Source organism: Eleutherodactylus coqui, chromosome 2, assembly GCF_035609145.1.
Source record: "Eleutherodactylus coqui strain aEleCoq1 chromosome 2, aEleCoq1.hap1, whole genome shotgun sequence".
Lineage (NCBI taxonomy): Eukaryota > Metazoa > Chordata > Amphibia > Anura > Eleutherodactylidae > Eleutherodactylus > Eleutherodactylus coqui.
The window spans coordinates 7,486,040-7,509,649 of NC_089838.1; the positions used below are offsets into that span (position 1 = coordinate 7,486,040).

General features: G+C 47.3%; 1 protein-coding gene across 1 annotated transcript in view; it reads right to left on the reverse strand.

The window, feature by feature from the left end:
* Positions 1 to 23,610, reverse strand: part of DENND2A (DENN domain containing 2A) — an 81,782-nt gene that overhangs the window by 41,109 nt on the left and 17,063 nt on the right. The window contains exon 2 of the mRNA XM_066590250.1: positions 6,587 to 6,685. Coding sequence (XP_066446347.1) covers positions 6,587 to 6,654 — 68 coding nt within the window. The 5' untranslated portion in view covers positions 6,655 to 6,685. The remainder of the gene's footprint in view (positions 1 to 6,586; positions 6,686 to 23,610) is intronic.

Below are 23,610 nucleotides of genomic sequence, written 5' to 3' on the forward strand. Positions count from 1 at the left end.
TGTGAAAGAAGCAAAAACTAAGAATACTTCTAACCCTGCACGTGGTAACCAATAATGAACCCTTTTCAGGAGACCACTTACCAAAATATGGCCAAATGTTGTTAGTATTACAGCCACAACACCGGTACCCCCCCATTGGTCAAGTGGTCAGACCTTGGATCACTATAAGCATTTAGTAGGATCTAAGTTCAGTTCATTACAAGTATGGGGCTGTCCAAGTGTTACCGCAATCATAAGGCCAAAAACTGGCCAGGACAAACTTGAACTTTCTACACTTTCTTTGCCAGAGGGTCTGAAGGACCTAGGTCAGCCTGCCGAAAATACAGTCATATTTTGTGGTCTTATAACCAGACCTCATAGCTCAGATATCCAGTCTTAGTCATGGATTTATAGCTATTGACTCTTTCCTTTTCAACATTCTTCATGGTATAGTGTATGGCATGAATACGAGTATATATGTATCCTGGTGGATCCTAAGTACTGTAGGAAATATAAGGACGCAGTCTTTATGCATGGATAAAATGAAAGGGGTACTGCAGAATAAAAAAAAACATGACTGCTGCATTTCATAAACAGCGCCACCCTTGTCTATGGGTTGTGCCTGGTAGTGTAGCCCGTCTTCATTAAAGCAACTTTCCAGTCCCTGTCCTAAATTCTGAGGGGGGAGTTTTATTACCTGCTGCCCATCTTCTGCTTTATTGTAACTCAGGTACACTCGGCCCGATTTTCATCAAGTCAACCGCGAGTCCAAAGAGCTTAATGCTGCTCTATTTTTGGTCGACAGAGATCACATGAGCACAGCTGGCGAATCAGGGAGCAGATTTAGTGCATCGGTAGCCTAACGCACTACCAAAGCACAGCATGCATTAGGTAGTCAGCTTATTGCAGTGGGCATTTTGGAAGATGGAAATGGGCCAAACGATGGACAGCACATACTTCCACTTGCACCCTTTAGTACATAACACGCATTGGGGCAAAAAAGCTGAAAAATCTCTTCTCCTCCGGGTCCTCGGCTGAGTCTGACAGCTGAGGACCCAACCTGCTCTTGCCTGTTTGCCGTAGTAGAGGCTTAAATCCCGTGCTGTACATCTGTTATCAGCTGAGATTATAGCCCAGGACCAAGAACCGCATATTTACCTCGCTTGGTCCTAAAGGGGTTAAAGTGATTGGGGCTAAGTTGCACTATTACACACAATCCGTTGGTTCAGCCATTTTTATTTATTCCTGTAAGTATGGCAGCGGCATGTGCCTAAGGTGCTAAGCAAGGGCCCCTAAAGAAGGGTGTACATTCTATAGAGGCTATAGGGGCCTATCTCAGAGTGAAGGGGTAACAGCTGTAGGGCAGCGCCACTCTTCGGTCCTATATGGTATTGGCTAAAGGTGGTGAAGGGCATCCAGTTCCTTTTGCCTCATGTATGCCTACCTGAAGGCTCCTTTAAGGGCATCTCCAAGATACAGTAAAGTGGCAGTTGAGGCAGATGCGTGGCAGCCCCATCCTTGCTACGCCCTTACATTTTACTGGCTGTTGAGTCTATTATTAGACGGTGAGTATAAAGGGTTAATGAACTTTATAAACATCCATTTGATCACTTCCTTCGGACAAGAAGAGGAAACCGAGATAAGAAAGAAAACACAAAACGCGTCAGCGAGATCCAATTCTTCATATGTGCGTGAGTCAGCAAACGGTCAGAGGGAACGAAACCGCTGGAAACTCTCTCATCTCCCGACTCCAAGGTCCACGAGGACAGCGGAAAAGGAAAAAGTGACAACCCTTGACTTGGTGAGACCGTGAAACCTCAAGCCACAACCGCCAGCGAGGATGGGAGGACGAGCAGCGATGGGCATGGGTACGGCTGGTAATCTCGGCTGGCACAGGCTGGGCAGGGCTGATCATGGGGTCACATAAGAGTAGGATCTCAAGCTTTTAGGAAAAGGCAAGGTCAACCCCGAAACGTGGAGCGCCATTCACAAACTAGAGCCAGGTAACGAGTGGAGGAGCGATGGGTGGTGGTGTTGTGTAGGGTGGGGGTGGGGGGGTCAGCGGGTTCTATTCTCTGCGTATTTTACGCGTAAATTTTGCAATTACGCGTGCAAAAACGCCCGTGCGACGCTGGCCTCGGGTCGCTCTCACACATGCGATTTTGCGTGGTGTTTGCGAACGAACGATAAAGCGTTTGACAGCGTTTTTTAACGCACCCTATCAGATGATGAGGGGCATTAAAGAGCGTAAAACACGCAAAAATAGCGCAGACACCGCTTGAAAAATCACAGCGTTAGAAACGTCGCGTTCGGGCGCTGGTCTGCGAAGCGCCATTGGGACCAATAGGAGCGTCGTACTGGGGTTAGCACAGCATTTCAAACGTGACGCTACTCGCGGTAAAACGTGGGCGGTGTGAGAGCGGTCTCAGGCGCCATTCACACGAGGCAGTTCAGCAGCACCATGAAGCGCATCCGTAAAACCTTGTGCGTTCTAGTAAAATGTGGCAAAAAACACAGTTTTGCAAATGTACATTTTGCTTCGGTATTAATTGCGACCGAACCGCGTGATTGGAGGCTTATTCGGTTTCAGATGTGTTCTTTTTCCTGCGCAATTACGCAGTATTTCTCGCATCTCTTTGTGTATTGCGCGTGCATTTGCGCGCCTCCCATTGACTTCTATGAGGACTGTTGGTGCGCAAATGTGCAGAAAAGTAGTACGTGCTGCTTTAATGTGCAGGTAAATACGTAGATGTGAATGAGCCCAATGACATCTATCCTCTGTAGAAGGCCTGCACAAATGCAGATTCACCCCTGCGCGGCCGGCCGTACGGCTCCCTCACGCGGGCGTATTGTTTATCCGTATTTTGCGTGACGAATGATCGCTGACAAAAACGGAGGCGGCGCGGCTGTCACATGTCTGCATAGTCCTACTGACTATAATGGGTCAGTGTGCAATCTGTTACTAACATGGACGGCACACGGATGTGAAACTCGCTCGTGTGAATAAGCCCCATGTACAGATGGTGCTCCAAATAAGTTTCCTCCTTAGTGTTAAAGGGGTTTTTCCATTAAAGATATTTATTTGCTATTCACTCCTGGGACCGTGGCGACCCCGAGACTGGCGCACCTGAATGCCCATGTGGATGCAGCGGCAGTGAGCATGCGTGACCATGCGGAGCTCTGCGGGGGGCTTGTTTTTGGCGGAAACAGTTGTAGTTATAATTGTTACCGGTCTGAGCTGCGGCACGTTTGGATCGCTTTTTGTTGCGTTTTTGGGAGAAGAAAAATAGCAATTCTAACATTGAACTTTTTGTTCGAGTTTTTCAGTCCCTCCAGAGGAATTATGGGATGTGATTATTCGATCGCTAGGATAGTAACATAGTAGGTTAGGCTGAAAAAAAGACGCGTCCATCCGATACACTGCATTACCTATGTCATGTTTTCTAAGCCTATGGCATCAGCCTATCAGACTCTGCAGGAGGCGGGGTCTAATAGGCAGCGTTACATGGCAGACATAGAGGCCTTCGTCAGGCTTCTAGCCACCATGGGAAGCGATTTATACCCTGCAATCAGACTACAGGATACAGAGGAGTGACAGAAGGAGCCCCAACCTGTTATTTGCTTACCTTTTGCAGTTGCTATTGATTATGGTTAGACAGGCAGGATCTGATGTTTCTCCTCTCCTGGCTGTTAGAGCAGGAGCCCAGCTGTCAGTAGTCAAGGTATAAGTGCAATATGTCTGCACCGGAACTATGGGTGGAGACATAGTGAGTTACAGTAACCACCCTGGTTACACCCCAAAGCTCCTGATTGGCTCCCATCCCGGTCTGTCAGCAGAGAGGAGCAGGAGCTTTGCAGCGGTATGTCCTAGTCGCCGCCAGGGAAGGGGTTGCCGTGGCTCGAGGAGCTGCCTGAGCAGGAGCGCCACTGCGGGACTGCCAGAGATGTTTTTAGGAGTTGCCCTACCAGGAGCTGGAGCGGTCACAGTGGCAGTGGCGGCGCTAGTTCCAGGGAGCTGCCCTGCCAGGAGCTGGAGCGGTCGCAGTGTCAGGGAGGCGCCGGTTCCAGGAGTTGGAGCAGCCACTACTGCAGTGCCAAAGCAGCTTCCAGGAACTTGGTTTGTTGCCAGCGGGGGGGAGTGCTGGAGGACACAGCAGGAGCTAAGGAGGGCATGTCTGCGGCAGCCAATCAGCAGCTATGGGTGTTCCCTTTTACTCAAGTCAGCCAACCCATATCTCCACCCATTTTTCTGGTGGAGACATATTACACTAATACCGTCAGTCAAGCCACCGCCTTACAAAGACGTCTGTGTAGGTGTAAAGCCCATCAGTGCGGGCAGTAAAATGTGTGGGGGCCGTCACTGAGGGGTTTATGCCTATTATGGTGTCTATATGATAAATATCACGAGTCCTGCAATATCTACATTCATAAAACTGCGCCCTGTGTAATACCGCCGCTGGACGCAGTTACTATTTGGTGACGTTATTACAGGTCCTTCATCTCTGTGCACTAAATGAGGGATTATGGGCCTCGGTTGCTATGGATACAACAGTACTCAGTCTGGCAGTTTGTAGCTGCACACCTGTGTGGAGACTCCAATAAATGACACCTCATAAATGTCCACATACATGGCTGGCGGTGCTTACTGACCAATAACAGTGACCCATCATCCTTCACCACCATCTTCACATCTCCTGAACGTGATATCATGTCATCTCCAGTGCTAACGCCGCCAACACCGGTCCAGCCTTCATCTAACCGTCAGCCATTGTCCAGTGTTGGAACAAACCGCCACTGTCATGCAAACATGTCACCACAGAGGGGTCAACACCGCTGTAAAGCTAATGCAGCCAAGTGGCGCCGCAGGAAATCTAAACAAAAAAAGATGTACTGCGCATGACAGCCTGTGTGAATGCGTTAAGGGCTTTAGTTTTCAAAATGGGGTCATTTGTGGGGGTTCTCCATCGTTTTGGCCGCTCAAGGGCTCTACAAGTGGGCAATGGGACCTAAATCACCTTCAAGCAGAATGTCTGTTCTGAAAGCCACCGGCTGCTCCTTTCGGATTGGGCCCCGTTGTGCATATAGATATAAGATTAGGGCCACAATGGGGATGTTTCTGAACACGGGACAAACAGAGGGATCAATTTTGGGGTGCAAATCCTCATTTTCATGTGCATAATAGAAAAAAAATTCCTATCTGAAAAATGACATATTTGCAAAAATATGAAATTTTATTTTTTTCTCCTCTAAATTGCATTAACTCCTGAAAAGAAACTGTGGGGTCAAAATCCTCCTGACACCCCCAGTGAATATTTTATGAGGGGCGTAGTTTTTAAAGTGTGGTCATTTGTGGGGGTATCTATCATTCTGACACCCATGAGCCTTTACAATCTTGGCTTGGTGCAGAAAAATGTTCCTGAAAATGTTATCAATGTTAAATTTGCACGTCTCCTAAATGGTTAAAAAAAAAAGCTTTTCCAATGTGCATCCAGAATAAAGTAAACAGATGGAAATATATATCTTATCAAAAATGTATACAGTATGTTTGCACATATTTGAGATATTACAGTTAAAAATGTGAAAAAAATAAAATCTTTTCAAAATCTTCCCAATTTTGGTGCTTTTAATAAATATTCACAAATTCTATCGGTCTATTTTCACCACCTAAATGAAGTACAACATGTGGCGAAAAAACATGTCAGAATCACTGGGATATGCAGAACCTTTACAGAGTTATTCTATGTTAAAGTGACACATGTCAGATTTCCAAACTTTGGCCTGGTCATTAAGATGCAAACAGGCTTGTTCACTAAGGGGTTAATTCCATATATGATTTTTTGTAGCGTATGCAGTTTCTTAAAAACACATGCAGTTTTTTAACTGTGGTTCAAAAATGCAACAAGCGGAACCTTTGCACTCAGGCCCCTGAACCTTTAGTTACGCCCCTGGTCTCTAACCTTAATATATTGCAAGCACTCTTGTTGGCCGATTCCCATATTTGGGACTAGTCCTCATCAGTGAGAGTATAACCTCGGTCTGTCTCCCATCTGGATTGCCTCTTCATATATTAGGGGCATCATGGCTCCCCAGATGTCTACCCCAAAATGTACAACAGGTCCAATCTGGTGTACATTTCATGTTTTATGCAAGATTCTGATCTAAATTATACATAACGGTGTCAGTTTCTGTGCCACGCCCCTTCCTGACAGACCACTCCCCCTTTTTGGGAAAGTGTTGTGAGCTGATGCAGCATCCAAAAAGATGCAAAGTTTTTGCGCAGGCATTACTTTTTACGCCAAAATCTGGTGTAAAGTGTTTTGTAAATTTCCCCCTTTGTGTTTCAGTTCCTTACCATTTTAAGATCTCTGCTTGCTGTTGGTGAATGTAACAAATTTTTTCATACAGAGCCCATATGTCTCACAGTTGGGGGGTTGTTAGAATTGTATCCAGTCCAGATGATCCTCCGTGACCTCAGCATCAGCAGCACAGCTCTCTTGTCTTGTCTGGATACAACGGTAACAGACCCACATCTGTGAGAAGCATCAGCATTGTACAACCCTCCTTCACCACTTGGCTCAACATTTAGGGAACCGTTCACACTTCTTACCTGTGGCGCGACAGATGCACAGCGCGATTCGTATTCCTGGTCACCTCAGCAGCCCGTCTCACAGTCATCGTGTCAACAAGTGACGTTATGCCTGCCCCCCTGTGATAAAACAGAGACATGATGAAGACCTCTGAAGACTTCTATTGAAGGAGAACTCACCACCTCCTGTGGCAACCTGCTCCACCCCTTGATCACCCTCACTGCCTAATATCTAATCTGTGTCTCCCCACTTACAAAATTTCCAACAATGCAGTTCATCCAGATATAGCCGGCTTTTGGTAAAATTGCACGCTTTGGGGAATTTTTTTGTGCCCCCTCCCCTTCCCAATCAGAAGAAATAAAAACAATATATATTGCACTAATAGATATAACGCAGCAAGACATAACACAACAGAACAGCTCAGTGAAGAAGTACTATACCAAAACAAAGCTCATAACATGAATACAGAATCAGAACCAAGCTTAGAACATAGATAAATACCAGAACCAAGCTCATAGCATAAGTATAGCACCATAACCAAACTTATTACATTAATACAGCACAAACCAACCTCAGTATATAGATACAATTTCAGAACCAAGCTTTCAACATAAATGCGGCCCCATCACTAAGCTCATAACATAAATACAGCCTCAGAACCAAGCTGATAACATAAATATAACCCTAGATCCAAGCTGATAACATAAATACAGCAGCAGAATCAAGCTGATAACATAAATGCAGCACCAGAATCAAGCTCAGCGCAAAGATAAATATCAGAACCAAGCTCATAACATAAGTACAACACCAGAACTAAACTTATAACTTAAATATGGCGCAAAACAGCCTCAGTACATAGATACAATAGAAGACCCAAGCTCATAACATTAATACAGCCCCAGAATCAAAGTCATGACATAAATACAGCACAAACCAACCTCAGTACATAGATACAGAATCAGAACCAAGCTCATAACATAAATACTTGGGCTAACCGTGACACCTTGGAACATCAAAGGGGAAGAGTTAGTGCCAGGAGGAGGATGATTCATGTAGCTCCACAATACGATGCTGCACAGAGGAAGAAGATCATCTGATCAGGCGGACACCTAAGAGGGGCGATCGCCCCCAGCCTACATCCACCTGGTGCCGCCTCTACACACTAGTGGCCGGTGCACTGTGTGACCACATGGGTCGCAGGTAGCTGAGGCCATCAATGGCTTTGGAGAATGAAGTCTTGCAGAGATCTCCACCACCCAATTGCAAAAGTGTCAGAACTAACTAAGGCTGGGGCCCCTGTCTGCAAGGGCCCCACAGGAGCCTCACGGTCTGCTGCTATACTATGTATGCCACTGGGATGCATTCAGAGAACTAGCAGACATCATCATATAAATAAAAATCTTCCAAAAAGTTTAGATACACCTGCGGTATAATAGTTAGAGTTATTATAGGGCTGTCCCAACAAAGAGGCGGGACTTATTCAGATTTGCAAAAAAAAGGGGTGTTCCTATGCACAAGGAGGGTGTTTTCTTAATTTTGAGGAATGTCACCTTAATTATTTTGAGACACCTTCTATCGTACCCGTCTCATACTGCGAGTTAACCAGCATTTAAATACGCAAAATTACTGTCTGCCTGACCCGGTGACCTCATGGTGAGATGGAAATACACTGACCCCCTAACTCAGCACTAATAAAACACATAGAGCGCTCCAGTTACAGGCGAGATTCCTGCCTAACCACAGCTTCCAGCTGAGCACACAGCTCTGCCAGATGGGTCTTCCTGCTCCGGTGCTCCGTTCCGCCCAATTAAGTGTTGCAGGGCAAAGTCGTAGTCAGCCCTGGCCGGAGGCTGCATGATTTCACAGCGCAGCGCTGCGAAAACCTCAGCTGCGCCACTTCATTCCTGGTTACATAAGGAGAGCACAGATGATATACTGATATTCTGGAGGGCAGAGAAATAGGAGCAGGTGAGGTAGAAGAAGATCAAGGAATGCGAGCAGTAAAGCGAGACGACGAAAACAGGGCTGGGAAATAAACGCGGACGCAGATACTTGGCCAACAAACACCTTCAAAGTGCAAGACGACTCTACGAGACTCCTACGCAAACCACATCCCATCGCCTTAAAGTCAATTTCCACCATTGAGGTCCCACATTGTGTACCGTTATGGTGGTTTCACACAGGCGAGAAAATCGTGCGATTTTCACGTGATGCGAGATTCAGTAAAAAGGCAGAATATGAAACCAATGATTTTTAATGGTTTCCTTCCCATCTGCCTTGTTTTCACTGATGCGATGTTGGGAGAACAAATCCAACAGCTACGGAATTCCACACCAAAATCGGGAGGTAACCACAGTGAGGAGGAGATTGGTTGATGCGGTGGTCGCACATGTGCGGTACTGCTCCATTCATCTTCAATAGGACGACTAGAGATATCCGAGCGCTTGTACTTGGATATTTCCGTTAGCCCCAGTGAGATAAATGGAGCACGCTCGCATGTGCGACCACCACTTAAATCAAATCTAAACTTTTGACTCCTCAGAGTCGCCCCCTCTCGCTGATATTACAGCTTTACACCAACAAGGCATTCTTTCTACAACTGCATTCAGATATTTTTCAGGAATCTCCCAACGTTGTTGCAGGAGTTCCCACAATCGTGCTGCGCTTGTAGGTTGCTTTGCCTTCACCCTTCTGTCCAGTTCATCTTAAACAAGCTCAATGGGGTTTAAGTCTGGAGGCTATGCAGGCTATTCTATTCTTTAAAGTCTACCAGCTTCTTCTTGTCTTCTTAAGTAGATCTGACATAACCCAAAAGTATGTGCAGCATCCTGTAGGGTGGCCCCGGACCCATGACATACGCTAAGATGCTAGCTTGTCATGGCGGCACTTACCACGCTCCATCCCAGAGGGATCCACGCAGCCAAGGCCAGGGCAGCTCTGGGCCTCTACCGGACACCCTCGGCATAGGGATGCCTAATAAACAGTAGAACAGGTGATGAGGTTGTCACGGGTGACGCCACCGTTCTGGCACCCAACGGCATGAACATCGGTGGGGAAATAACTAAGCCACAGACAGTGATAGAGTAGCTCAGGTCCCCGGGAACGGTCAGGTCCTGGAAATAACTTTACTTGAATAAACACTCCAATGATACAAGGCAAAAATAGACAGTGCTCCAAGTGCAGGTAGTGTTATAGATATATATAGACAGACTTGAAGATGTGTACCTCCACCCAGTGGTCCCAGAATTCAGGACGCTGGAGTGTGAACAATTGAAAGAAGAAGAAGAAGAGTACCTCTGCACTGGGTCTTGTGTAGGAAAACTTAGGACTGGCTCACACTGTCTCTCTCTGGGGACTCACTTGCTGATCATGCTGGTCCTTACATTCGGGAAATCTTTCCTCCTCCTCCATTATTCACTACATGAGGGCTAAAGGTGCCTCCATGCAGCTGGACCTCTTTAAGGCCCACTGTCCATGGCCGTGACGGAATATAGCTAGCGATATTCCGAAACGGGGGAAGAGGACGGAGCGCTGATAGGTCTCAGGCTCATCACGGAGAATCGTGGCAAGCCACGATTTTAGTCCTGCGAGCGGAGAATCGCTATGATTCTCCGCTCATGGACAGGGGGCTGTGTTTTCCATAGTAACGGTATGGAAAGCTTCACACAGCGTGATCCGATGGCGATTTATCGCCAGCGGATCATCACCCGTAGACATGCAGCCTTACAGGTATCCAGAATTCTGCAGCGCGAAATAACCCACGGCATGTTCTATTTGCCGCGGGAATACGTGCGGCCGGCTTCCATTGTAGTTAATGGAAGCTGGCCGTCACGCTATACTTCCGTTGTAGCACAGTGGAAGTCTAGCATGAATAAGCTTTCCCACCCACCGCCGGCCACGTCACATGACACTGCCAGCGCATGCGGGACTCGCACCGCGGATCCGGAGGTGAGTATGGGGTCTTTGGGGGGGGCGGGGGGGGGGGGCGCCATGACGGACTCCCCTGCGGGCATTAGCCCTTACACCTTCACTCATACCATACTGACAGGACATAAATTGATACATTTACAGACAGTCAGCTCACACTTTGCAGACATTAACCTCTCATTTGCTGCAGCTGTGCAATACACATAACAGAATGACAAGCCAGTTTTGCACAGAGCATCTACATAAGAAAGACATGTATGACAGTATGGAGGGGGCCAGCAAAGCATATAGTGGGCCACTACATATGTTTTGGATCTTGCTGTAATATGAACCCCTGACCAACTAGGCGGACACCAGAGGGTATTGCATGGCCTATCAAAATGCTGTGGTAGCTCTTTTTATCCAGTGCACCAGTCACCCTGAGCAGGTTGTCAACTCTGCATCCAGCAAAAGAGCCCCAGACCACCATGTTTCCTTCTCCTTGAACTGTGTCAATGTGAAAAATAACTGCAAAATTGAGGTGTTCTAAAACTTGCGCCTGGTAGTGTATACAAATATATAGCCGCCACTAGGGGAGCTACCTGTAGACAGATTATTGAGTTCAAGGTATATATTGCATGCAGTGCTCCTTCTAGTGGTGGCCACAGGGAGTCAGAATTCTATCATTCTGCAGAGGTTTTGGAGCTCTGTATCAGGAAAATGGAGCTCTGACTGCTATAAAGATGTAGTAAGAAATGACTTCGGACAGGATGTTAGATCTATTTAAAATCACTTTAATTTGACCCCCAATGCGACCGGCGTTCCCATATTTACCACTACTGGTTGTTAAAGGGACATACACTGCAAAGTATCTGCAATGATGCAGACAGATCTTGCATGGGCTTCATGCATAGTGGCCTGAAGCAGCACAGGAGGAGACCCCCGGTTGGCTGTAGGCCCCCTCTATTCTCTGCACGCCCCTGCTATCAGGCCCTGCTTACACTGAGCACATATGTTTTTTCGGCCAATGCCCCTGATCTGCAGCTTACAAACAAAATCAGGGAAATACAACGTTACTGGTGAATTCTCTACTGGATTTCCCAAGAGAAATGAGACGGTCTTGTTCCATGACGACAGCGCAGGCTGCCCATTAACCCCCAAGCTGCCACACGTCTTCTTATGTAACAGCAGGTCTCAGAAGAGGATCGCTGCACAGCCAAGGCTAATAGAAGGTCATGGGGTATCCACACACCAAAAACAGCAGGGCACCCCGCTTCATCACGGTCATATACACTTAGACTCAATCAGTGACACTTATTTTTTAACTTCTGTGGCTTCACTTCAGCAGCCAATGAGCAGAAACTACAAAAAGTTAGTTTTGCATCAGCAAACCAAAAGTTGTACTTCACTTTTCGACTTCCTATATCTGATTTATAGAAGTGGTAACTTTTCAAAAACACCAGATTGAGGTCAACGCGGGTCACAATGTAGGTCTTTTCCAGGGTGGAACTCATATCAAGCTATAGCTAGCTACCTGCGACCTGCGCAGTTTCAAAGGGTGTCAGCTACAAGCCAGTAGGTTGCACTAGGCAGATGTAGGCTGGGGGCGTTCTTGTTCTCTCTGCTCTGATGCTCTGAGGCACCACGGTCAGCCCAGCAGTGTCCCCGCAACACAACTGCCTAGTTCTGCTGCTGTATTTGTAACAAGCTTTGTTCTGGTGCTGTATTTATGTTATTAGCTTGATTCTGGTACTGCATCTATGTACTGAGGTTGGTTAATGCTGTGTTTATGTTATGAGCTTTGTTCTGATACCGTATTTAGTCACTGAGGTGTTGTAGGTATGCTGCTATCTTGCTGCTTTCTGCACAAGCAGAATTCAGGAGGATTGCCTATCAATGCAAAATACAATCCCTCCCCTAGAAGGAGCAAAACTAAAGTAAGTGATTACAGTATCAGAGCCAAGGGATAATTTATTGTGGAAAACTGAACACTTAAAGGGAGGCTCTAGTACCCTGTTGTACTGCCTCTAGCTTGGATACAAGATGTGATACAGGTGGGCATGGAGGCTCTAGTACCCTGTTGTACCGCCTCTAGCTTGGATACAAGATGTGATACAGGTGGGCATGGAGGCTCTAGTACCCTGTTGTACAGCCTCTAGCTTGGATACAAGATGTGATACGGGAGCCATGGAGGCTCTAGTACCCTGTTGTACCGCCTCTAGCTTGGATACAAGATGTGATACAGGCAGGCATGGAAGCTCTAGTACCCTGTTGTACCGCCTCTAGCTTGGATACAAGATGTGATACAGGTGGGCATGGAGGCTCTAGTACCCTGTTGTACCGCCTCTAGCTTGGATACAAGATGTGATACAGGTGGGCATGGAGGCTCTAGTACCCTGTTGTACCACCTCTAGCTTGGATACAAGATGTGATACAGGGAGGCATGGAGGCTCTAGTACCCAGTTGTATTGCCTCTAGCTTGGATACAAGATGTGATACAGGCAGGCATGGAGGCTCTAGTACCCTGTGGTACCACCTCTAGCTTGGATACAAGATGTAAAACAGGGGCACGGAGGCTCTAGTACCCTGTTGTACCGCCTCTAGCTTGGATACAAGATGTGATACAGGTGGGCATGGAGGCTCTAGTACCCTGTTGTACCGCCTCTAGCTTGGATACAAGATGTGATACAGGAAGCATGGAGGCTCTAGTACCCTGTTGTACCGCCTCTAGCTTGGATACAAGATGTGATACAGGTGGGCATGGAGGCTCTAGTACCCTGTTGTACCACCTCTAGCTTGGATACAAGATGTGATACAGGGAGGCATGGAGGCTCTAGTACCCAGTTGTATTGCCTCTAGCTTGGATACAAGATGTGATACAGGTGGGCATGGAGGCATAAAGGTTCTGTTTCATATTATAGGCTGCCCAAGTTGGCGTGCCAGATGGTCCCAGGCATGTTCTATTGGCGACAAATCTGGTTCCACTCCCTAGCGTCCAGTTTCATTTGCACATCACTACTGCAAACAAAGGGCAGAAACAGTACATGTAATGGGGGCCGTGAGACCAAATGTCCTTCAGCCAAATGCCTGGAAATGGTTCAGACAGACACAGGGGTGTAACGATGGCGCCACCTGTCAGTTTGAGCTGCTTATGCTTGTCAAACAATCAGATGCTCCTCTCTACTGGTGGTCTGTAGGTGGTGTCCTGAGTCCGGTCACCTTGTGTGCCCTCACACATCCACTGGTCCCAACAGCTTCTAACAGTCTTGTCAGATGCTCCTCTCCACTGGTGGTCTGTAGGGGGCATCCTGAGTCCGGTCACCTTGTGTGCCCTCATACATCCACTGGTCCCAACACCTCCTAAAAGTCTGGTCAGATGCTCCTCTCTACTGGTGGTCTGTGGGGGCGTCCTGAGCTTGGTCACCTTGTGCGCCTTCACACATCCACTGGTCCCAACACCCCCTAACAGTCTGCTCAGACGCTCCTCTCTACTGGTGGTCTGTAGGGGGCATCCTGAGTCCGGTCACCTTGTGTGCCCTCACACATCCACTGGTCCCAACATCTCCTAACAGTCTGGTCAGACGCTCCTCTCTACTGGTGGTCTGTAGGGGGCATCCTGAGCCCGATCACCTTGTGTGTCCTCATACATCCACTGGTCCCAACACTCCCTAACAGTCTTGTTAGATGCTCCTAACTACTAGTGCTCTGGAGGGGGCATCCTGAGCCCGGTCACCTTGTGTGCCCTCACACATCCACTGGTCCCAACACCTAACAGTCTGGTCAGACGCTCCTCTCCACTGGTGGTCTGTAGGGAGTGTCCTGAGCCCGGTCAGCTTGTGTGCCCTCACACATCCACTGGTCCCAACATCTCCTAACAGTCTGGTCAGACGCTCCTCTCTACTGCTGGTCTGTAGGGGGCATCCTGAGCCCGATCACATTGTGTGTCCTCATACATCCACTGGTCCCAACACTCCCTAACAGTCTTGTTAGATGCTCCTAACTACTAGTGCTCTGGAGGGGGCATCCTGAGCCCGGTCACCTTGTGTGCCCTCACACATCCACTGGTCCCAACACCTAACAGTCTGGTCAGACGCTCCTCTCCACTGGTGGTCTGTAGGGAGTGTCCTAAGCCTGGTCAGCTTGTGTGCCCCCATCCACTGGTCCCAAAACCTCCTAAGAGTCTGGTCAGTGGCTCCTCTCTACTGGTTGTCTGTCGGATGTCCTGAGCAAGGTCACCTTGTGTGCCCCCATCCACTGGTCCCAACACCTAACAGTCTGGTCAGATGCTCCTCTCTACTGGCGGTCTGTCAGGGGTCCTAAGCCCGGTCACCTTGTGTGCCCTCATCCACTGGTCCCAACACCTCCTAACAGTCTGGTCAGATGGTCCACTCTACTGGTGGTCTGTAGGGGGCATCCTGAGCCCGGTCACCTTGTTTGCCCCATCCACTAGTCCCAACACCCGCTAACAGCCTGGTCAGAATCGCCGGTGGGGGACAATTCGTCGATACGACCATCCAGCTTCTCACACCCCAATAATGCGCCCCTCTCTGGTAACGGGGTGAAATCTCTTCTCTGCGTCGTAGAGGTGTCTAGTGGTCAACAAGCTCTACATAAGTGGAAGAAGAGGTCACTACACACAAGGAGCCTCCGAGAGCCTCTTATAGGCCAAGGGGGAACCACTTTTAGGGCCTCTGGTGACAAGACCGTCCATCTAATCACCACAACTCCCAGCATTTACAGATCCGCCTGAGATTAAACCACAGGACGGGGTCTGCAGCAAAACGACAACTTCTTCTAGAGGCGTTTTTTAACAAGTTGTGTATATCCTATGCTGGGTGCCATCTAACCCAAGGCTCGCATTAATTATGTTTAAACTGTTTTTATTGGTATTAGGTAGCAGAGTCATACAACATATAGTGCAAAGATTTATCTTGCTACACACAAATACAACGCCCGTATATATTGAACACAGCACATCGGGTATCCATACATGATGAGATATCAGTCAAGTAATTGGGCTCACATGAATTAAACTATTGATGATCTATCGTCAGGATTGGTCATCGATAGCTCATCAGTCCACCACTTGGGATCCCCGATCAGCTGATTGAAGAGACTGCGGTGCTTCGGTTAGTGCTCCGCCCTCTTCTCAGTCTTGTGATGTCATTGAATACTGTGACCGCAGCGCTGTCTCTAGGCTGGGGGTGGAGGAAGTCACCAGAAATGCCCTGGTGATCTGAGGGCAGACATTGCAAACGCCAAAAGGGCCTGATGACAAACAAGAACCACACAGACCCCGAGGAAGATGAGGGAGGCTCCCTACCCGCTGGTGTAGAAGTGAATGACGGCTAAATAGATGCGGGACACGAAAGCTGCCGGATACATGAGTCAGACGGACTATTGGACTATGACGGATATACCTGGTTATTTAATATGTGCACTGGGTATGCAGGGGTTAACGATGTGCTATGTAATATGAATCGGTTTGGCAGGGCGGTACGGAGAAGTTATGTGATGTACTGAATGTAGTGCGGCTGTATTTGAGGCACCTTATGCGCTTACGGTGCAGTGAGCCCGCGAGGAGGCGGAGCTCTGGAATTACACATGAATTATGGGCTGTATTACGCAGAGAAGTTGGCACCTGCGGGGCATTCAGGCGGCAAAGTTATTGTGTGGCGCGGACCTCCGGGAATAAAGTGTGTCGTACTACGTAGGAAGATGGACGGATCCATCAGAGGTCGTAGTGCCTTGCCGGTCCGATATTGACAGCCATACTGTAATGAGAAAGGCCGGTTGCGTTTATGGAACAATCAAGTACTGCGCCCCCCGGTGGAGATATTCATCTGGTTGCTGTTTAGTAATGTTTATTACCTTCGTCTCCGTTTGTCAGCCGCTACACCATCTTGAACCTGTCGTTGCCCACCACCCGGGACATAGTCACGACTATACAGCAGAGGCTGTGATGGCGCCTGGATATAGTCCGAGAACCATCCCACGTTGCGGATCAAAAAGGTTTTCTGAAACCGCCCCTTTAAAGGGTACAACCATTAAAAATCACCAGTCGTTTTGTGTCCACAGCCCCGAGGTATACCTATCCATGGTTACAGACTGCAAACAAACCCTGTGAGCCCGATCCTGTGGTCATGTCTTACTCCACTAGAGCAAGATCAGACTACACAGGGGCTGCATGGATACACATAGGTCTGCAAAGGAGCTGTATACACAAAACGGTAGAGGATTTTTAAATCAAGATTTTTTGCAAAGTTGCTTTTTTTTGCCTCATTTTTTTTTAGCTGCATTGGAGCAAGAAGTGTTGGCAAACGTCTCCCCGCCCCTCAACACTCCTCGACGGCGGCCCATAAATAAATGACTAATTATGATGGCTAAAAAGTTAGTGGAAACATAATAATAAGACTGCTGTTAGGTGTGCGATCACCATGGTGACGCGCCGTGATATTTGACGAGCCAGTGACAGTTTTGTGCGCTGCTGGCAGGGGTAGCGGTTGCCCAGAGGGGGGTGGCATACCAGATCTGAAGCCAGCTTGCTTATTTAGCAAAAAGGCGATATGGGTATTGTTCCCCGGCTCAGGGCGCCATTGTTGTTCTGTGAAAGTATTATACTGAGATATTTAACAGGGGTCCGATGGAGTCCTCAGCTGATCGGGGAAGGGGGGGCGGAGGTGGAGGGGGGGTCTGGCAAGGGGAGGTCTGGCAAGGGAAGCTTGCTGGGACCTTGTAGGAATATCAATGTGACGGATGAAAGGAGCTGCTGGGCACAGATGCCCAAAAAACAAGTGTATCCAGCTGTGCGAGCAAAGAGGAGCGAGCGGGCCCCTCCACGAGCAATACCAGCGCTGGTTAACTGTTTCACCACCAGATCCTGGAAAACCAACCTTAAACATTTCTTTAGATTCAGGGAGTAAGAATTAGCTGTCGGCAAATCTGCTAAACTGTTAGCGAGGGAGCGAAGACCACCGCTGTCTCCCATCCATGTCACGAAGACCCCCAACAAACATATCACAGCTCTGTAGGTCCCTGTAAGGGCTCATTCACACAGGGGCATGCCATCCGTCCAAGAAAAACTGACCGGTTTCACTGCGCGCTGCACGCGTTTTATGGTGTATGTACTTTTCTGCTACCTCCATGTGGCATCTGATTCACACACGCAAAAATAAAACGCAGGAAGGCCCAATTGATGTCACTTTTTTGTTTTCACTGTCTCCTGGCCTAAAAAATGCAGTAACATCCGCGTTTGCTGCGTTTTTTTTTTTTAACGCTTCCATCGGCTTTTATGGGTGATTTTGGTCCACGAACACGGATTAAAATAGGACAGGCGGCAAATTTTTTTTTTTTGCACGCAGTATTGGTCGACGTAAAAATGCATTAATTTACTTTAGTGGGTCGATTTGTCCGTATTCTGTCAGTAAAAAATACGTACGGCATGTAGACAGAAATACGGACACGTGAACGGGCCTCTGTCCTATTTTGGTTTGTATTTGGTGGAAGTGCAGAAACGCCATGATAGAGCTCCACAGCCATGGTAAGGAGCGGCTACATTTAGGGCTCATTCACACAGGTGAATGTGTTTTCGGTGAAGCGCTGTCTGCTCGCTGCGTATTTGGACCTTCTTGTGTTTTTTTGCGCAGGTATTCATTGCATTTTTCATATGCGCAAAAAAAAACAACGAGAAGGTCCCAAAGATTCCTCCTGTGTTTATACGTAAATACGCATCCGTCACCCATATTCACTGCGAATTTACGCGATTGCATTGATTTTAAAGGGCAATTTTGGTTCGTAATATGAAACAGGACGTGCTGGAATGTTTTTATGTTTAATCTGCCCATATTGGGCGCGAAACAAAATCTGCATAATATCCAGCGCAAAAATGTCCGTGTGAATGAGCCCCTATAAATGGCGGGCGTGTTGCTGATGTGGCACTTGGTGAAAGTGAGTCTGACACTCCTGCTATTATATAACCACAGTGGGGTTATATTAATCCACCTAGGAAGGCGTTTTAGAGGGAGGAGGGGCTTCCATAAAGTTGGGCGTGGCTTAGTAGAAACTTCCAGAATGTCATGTTCTGTTTCTGGAAAAAAAACAACTATTTATCTAATCCTCGGCCCTTTTACGCTAAACGATTATCATCCAGTTGATCACTGAATCGTGCGAATCTGATCGGTAATCGTTCAGTGTAAAAGCTGCCCAAGACTGGAGGATAATCAATTAGTTCGCTTCTCGTTTGTCGTTCAGTTTGTGTGATGATTGGTCGGTGTAAATAGGCTGACCCCACAATCGTGCCATGTAAAAGGACTCTAAAGGTCCTTCTACACGGATCATTCATCTCCATAGAGCTGTCATTGGTTGGCCGCCCGTTTACACGAGGAGATGTGTTGCCGAACCGGGAGTATATGCTATGCCCACATAAACTAGTCGTTAAGCCAACCACTGATAGCAATTCTATCTAGTTATGTGTGCGGTTATGCTGGGTTCGTGATTTGAGCATGGAAGGAATGTTGGATGTAACAGCTTGGTTCTGGTGCTGTATTTTCTCACACAGCAGTTCTGGTGTTGGTATGCTGCTGTCTGTGATATACTATATCCTTATTGTAACGAGTTCCTGTCCTGCATCTTGAAGACGTCTTTCGTATCTCCAGGACTTGTGGCTTCCTGCCCTCTTTCTATATTTGTATCCATTAAATCTGGGATTGTGTACATTCAGCTCCACACGTAAGCGGAAACTGGATTGTTTTTAGGGCAAAACCTGATCATAGAAGGAAGGTCTCTGGAGGACGATGGGGTCACGGGGCGGAATGTTTAACCTTTTGTCTGCTGGGCATTTTGTCTTCCAGTTTCCACACATTTTGAAGATCTCATTAGCATTCTTAGGCAGCAGCGAAAATAGCTCTGGCCTACAACAACTAGATGGGGAGCAGGCTCAATGTACAACTGGAGCTGGATCCGGGGGCGCAGGGCTTCACTGCACATGCTCGGAAAGGACCAGAGAGAGCATGTGCAGGACTTCAGCGTCGCTGCCACAAGTGACGGCCTTCGGTTAGATGCAGAATTACTTTTGGAGTTCCCATCATAAGAAAAAACCTATATATATTGCTCTGATAGGCAGTCTGCCTGTATTCCGCTTGTGCAGAAAGCAGCAAGATAACAGTATACTCACACCAGAACAGCTCAGTAAATAAATACCGTACCAGAACCAAGCTCATAACTTAAGTACAGTACCAGGACCAAGCTCAGTATATAGATACAACACCAGAACCAAGCTCATAACTTAAATACAGCACCACAAGCAAGCTCAGTATATAGATACAGTATCAGAAGCAAGCTCATAACATAAATACAGCACCAGAACCAAGATCAGTACATGGATAGAATGCCAGAACAAAGCAATTGTGTAGCAGAGGCGCCTCTGGGCTGACAGCAGCACCTCAGAACATCATAGGACAGGAGACATAGTTAGGAGGAGAGTAATTCATGTAGCTCCACAAGATGCTGCCACACAGAGGAAGATTATCTGGCTTGGCGGACCTAAGGGGCTGTGGCGATTGCTCCCACCCTACATACTTCTGGTGCACCCCCCCCCATAAGATAGTGGGCGTAGCGTATGTCACACATAGTTAAGGCTGGCCATTGCTGCCATTGACATCAGGAAAGCTGTCAATTTGTCAATTAGGAGGGAGGGGGTGTGGCCTAAGGAATGACTCCCTGACGGGATATATATTTAGCACCGCCCCACTGACTCCGGTCATCCAATTAGCATACTGCATATACTGAAATAAAAGTACATTTTATGGATGGGCAAGACTTTGGCGATTCCAGGAATAGCGTATACGATGCAGGCTGCAGGAGCTACAGCGATGCGGCGGGGCTTAATAGGTTCCCTATGAAAATCACCATGTGTCAGGCACTATTATACCAATGTATAATAAAAAGCTCCGGAGCTTTCCAACATACTTTGTGATTTAATGCCTCGGCATTTTCAAGACTTCTGCTTACTGTCAGTGAATGGGAGCATTCAATGTTTGCATTCTGAGGCCAAAAACCTAATAAAGTTGAGTGTCAGTTGAGTGTTACAATCATAGCCAGTCTGGACAATCCCAAGCCTGCTTCCTGCCCTGATAGTTTGTTACAATGTATCAGTGCAGATAAAACGTATCAGGGCGGCTCACACGCAGAGGATTGACTACATTGACTAGACTAGAACCAACTGTAACAAACCCTCAACTGTGTGAAGGATTGGGTCTGGATTGAGTTTTCAGATGTAAGCATTGTATGTTCCCAATCACTGACAGCAAGCAGAGATCTTGCAAATGTTGTGAAGGTGAAATACAAAGTCTGTTATGGAATTGTGGAACATTTAATTCTAAAATCATTGAAGGGGTTTTCCCATTAAAGACGTTTGTCCTCTCTCCACAGGATGGGCAGTAAATGTCTTAATTCTGGGGTCCGATCACTGGGACCCCCGTTGTCCAGCGAACAGCGCACCACGAAAGCTCCATGTGAATAACTGAACAGTGGTGCGCATGCGGGTCCATCGCGTTACTTACAGATCGCCGAGCGCATCGATCACCCGCCTCTCCTCAGAAGTGAATGGAGTGGCGGGCGGTCACACATGCTCACCACTACTCCACTAATTATACTCAGCGCAAAAGTTGGTCGAAGCAACCAATCAGGTCGCTGCTTTGGATTCACAAAAAAAGGTTTGAACTGGAATCTGATTGGCACTTCTGCACTTTTGCTCTCGTTTTATTAACTCTTTTCCCGCCCGGACGGGGCTTTGTTTCGCTCATCCTGACATTGCCGTGACCTTCACCAGTGACCTTGAATTGTGACCATCGGACGTGACGCTTTTTCTCACGGTGAAGCACAGGAAGTGTCACTGTTCATAACAAGAAGTGTCATAGACAAAGAAACGTCGCAGACGACCGTCAGTGAAAAAGATAGGGGACGCGGGGGTAGCAACGCACATGGGCCCCGCTGCCTGATGGGCCCTAAGGTGCCTTTACCATATAAGACAGCAGTATTATAAATGGTACATGCTTGGTGGGGCACAGGAGCCTCATGTGATGCTTATATACACACACATTATATATATATATATATAGCAGTGCGCAACAGTTTTAGGCAGGTGTAGAAAAAATACTGCAAAGTAAAAATGCTTCCATAAACAGAAGGGTTAATAGTTTTTTTGTCAATTAACAAAATGCAAAGTGACGGAACAACAGAGAAATGTAAATCACATCAATATTCGGTGCGACCGCCCTGTGCATGCAAAACAGCATCAGTTCTTCTAGGTATTCTTGCACTCAGTTTTTGAAGGAACTCAGCAGGGATATTGTTCAAAACATTTTGGAGAACTCAGCACAGATCTTCTGTGAATGTCGGCTCGCTCAAATATTTCTGTGCCTTCAATCCCAGACAGACTGGATGATGGGAGGTCAAGGCTCTGTGGGGCCAAATCACTTCCCGGACTCCTTGTTCTTCTTTAGATAGTTCTTAATGACATTGGCTGGATGTTTGGGGTGGTTGTTCTGCTGCAGAATAAACTCGGAGCCAATCAGATGCCTTCCTGCTGGTACTATATGATGGGTAAGTATCTGCCCGTATATCTCAGCATTGAGAATCCCCACCTCCATGAGCTGCAATGCAGCCCTAAACTTGTAAGGACTATCCACCATGCTTCACTGCTGCCTGCAGACACTCATTATTGTACCGCTCTCCACCATGCTTCACTCCTGCCTGCAGACACTCATTATTGTACCACTCTCCACCCTTCTTCACTGCTGCCTGCAGACACTCATTATTGTACCGCTCTCCACCATGCTTCACTGCGAACAAACTGCCTTCTGTTATAGCCAAATATTTCACATTATGACCCATCAGTCCAGAGTACCTGCTGCACCCGAGTTCCCACATTTTCGAGCATAGTTAAGTTGCTTGGTCTTGCTTCTAGGTGGAAGGTATGGCTTTTGGGCCACAATTCTTCCATGAAGACCATTGCTGGCCAGACTTCTGCAAACAGTAGATGGGTATCTGGGTCCTAGTAGATGCCCTCTAGCTGTGTGTGAGCTCAACACATCCATCCTGATAATGATATCTATGGTGAACACATTTATCTTGTTTGTGTGATGGTTTAAGCCCCCCACCCATTTCACCATGGAACACCCCGAAAATATATATTAATGTAAGCCACATCCCTTTTATGGTCCAGTATATATAGTAAAACCAAAGCAGTGGTACCGCAATGGGTCTACACATCAGGCCTCATGGTAAAATCTACTGTCAATGCCTATCCCTAAGGGTGCCTTCACATGGGGCAGAATATTCCTCAAGACGCTGGGCACTGTCAAAATCTGCACACAAATCTATAGAATTTGGCGCAAAACTGCAGAATTATGCCATTTTCAATTTTGCATCAAAGTCTACATGTAAGACATAAGGAATATTCCGCAGCCTCCTACAGAATATTACGTCCTGCGTGAAGCCGCCCGTAGGCCTTGTTCACATGGTGGAATCCATATTGGAAAAATTGGCACTACATTGGCGCAAGTCATGTGAGTGGCTATTAACCCTTTCCAATCCACTGTCTGACCACTGAAGACATTATGATTTAAGGCTGTACAGCTCCGATGTTGGAAGAAATCCATCGGGGTTCTCTTACTGTATATTGCCAGCCTCTCTGCTGTCGGAGCCTATCCAACGTGTCACCTCATGCAGTACTAGGTTCAGCCAGCAGATAGCGCCGTTGTATAACGGCAGAAAAAGAGTAAGCCCCCTAGAAAAACCAGGATACAAATTGGATTGGAAAGGGTTAATAGTGCAAGCTGTATTTGAACACTATATAACAGCACACATGTTACTATCTCCTGCTGATCACAAGGGTCATTATAAGAATCCGCAAGGATTACCACGTCAGACTGTCCAATATACGGTAGTAACCGCCTGGGAAATGTCACAATTGCAAATAGAGACCTGGAAATCGGAGATGTTTATCGCTAGTCCTAATAGCAATTGTAAATGGCCAGCACTGACCACGGGGGAGGGGCTATTATTATATAGCTTACTATGCGGTTTTACCACTAAAATTGCACCCAAATGGCTCATGCGATTAGAGCATCAATGCGCA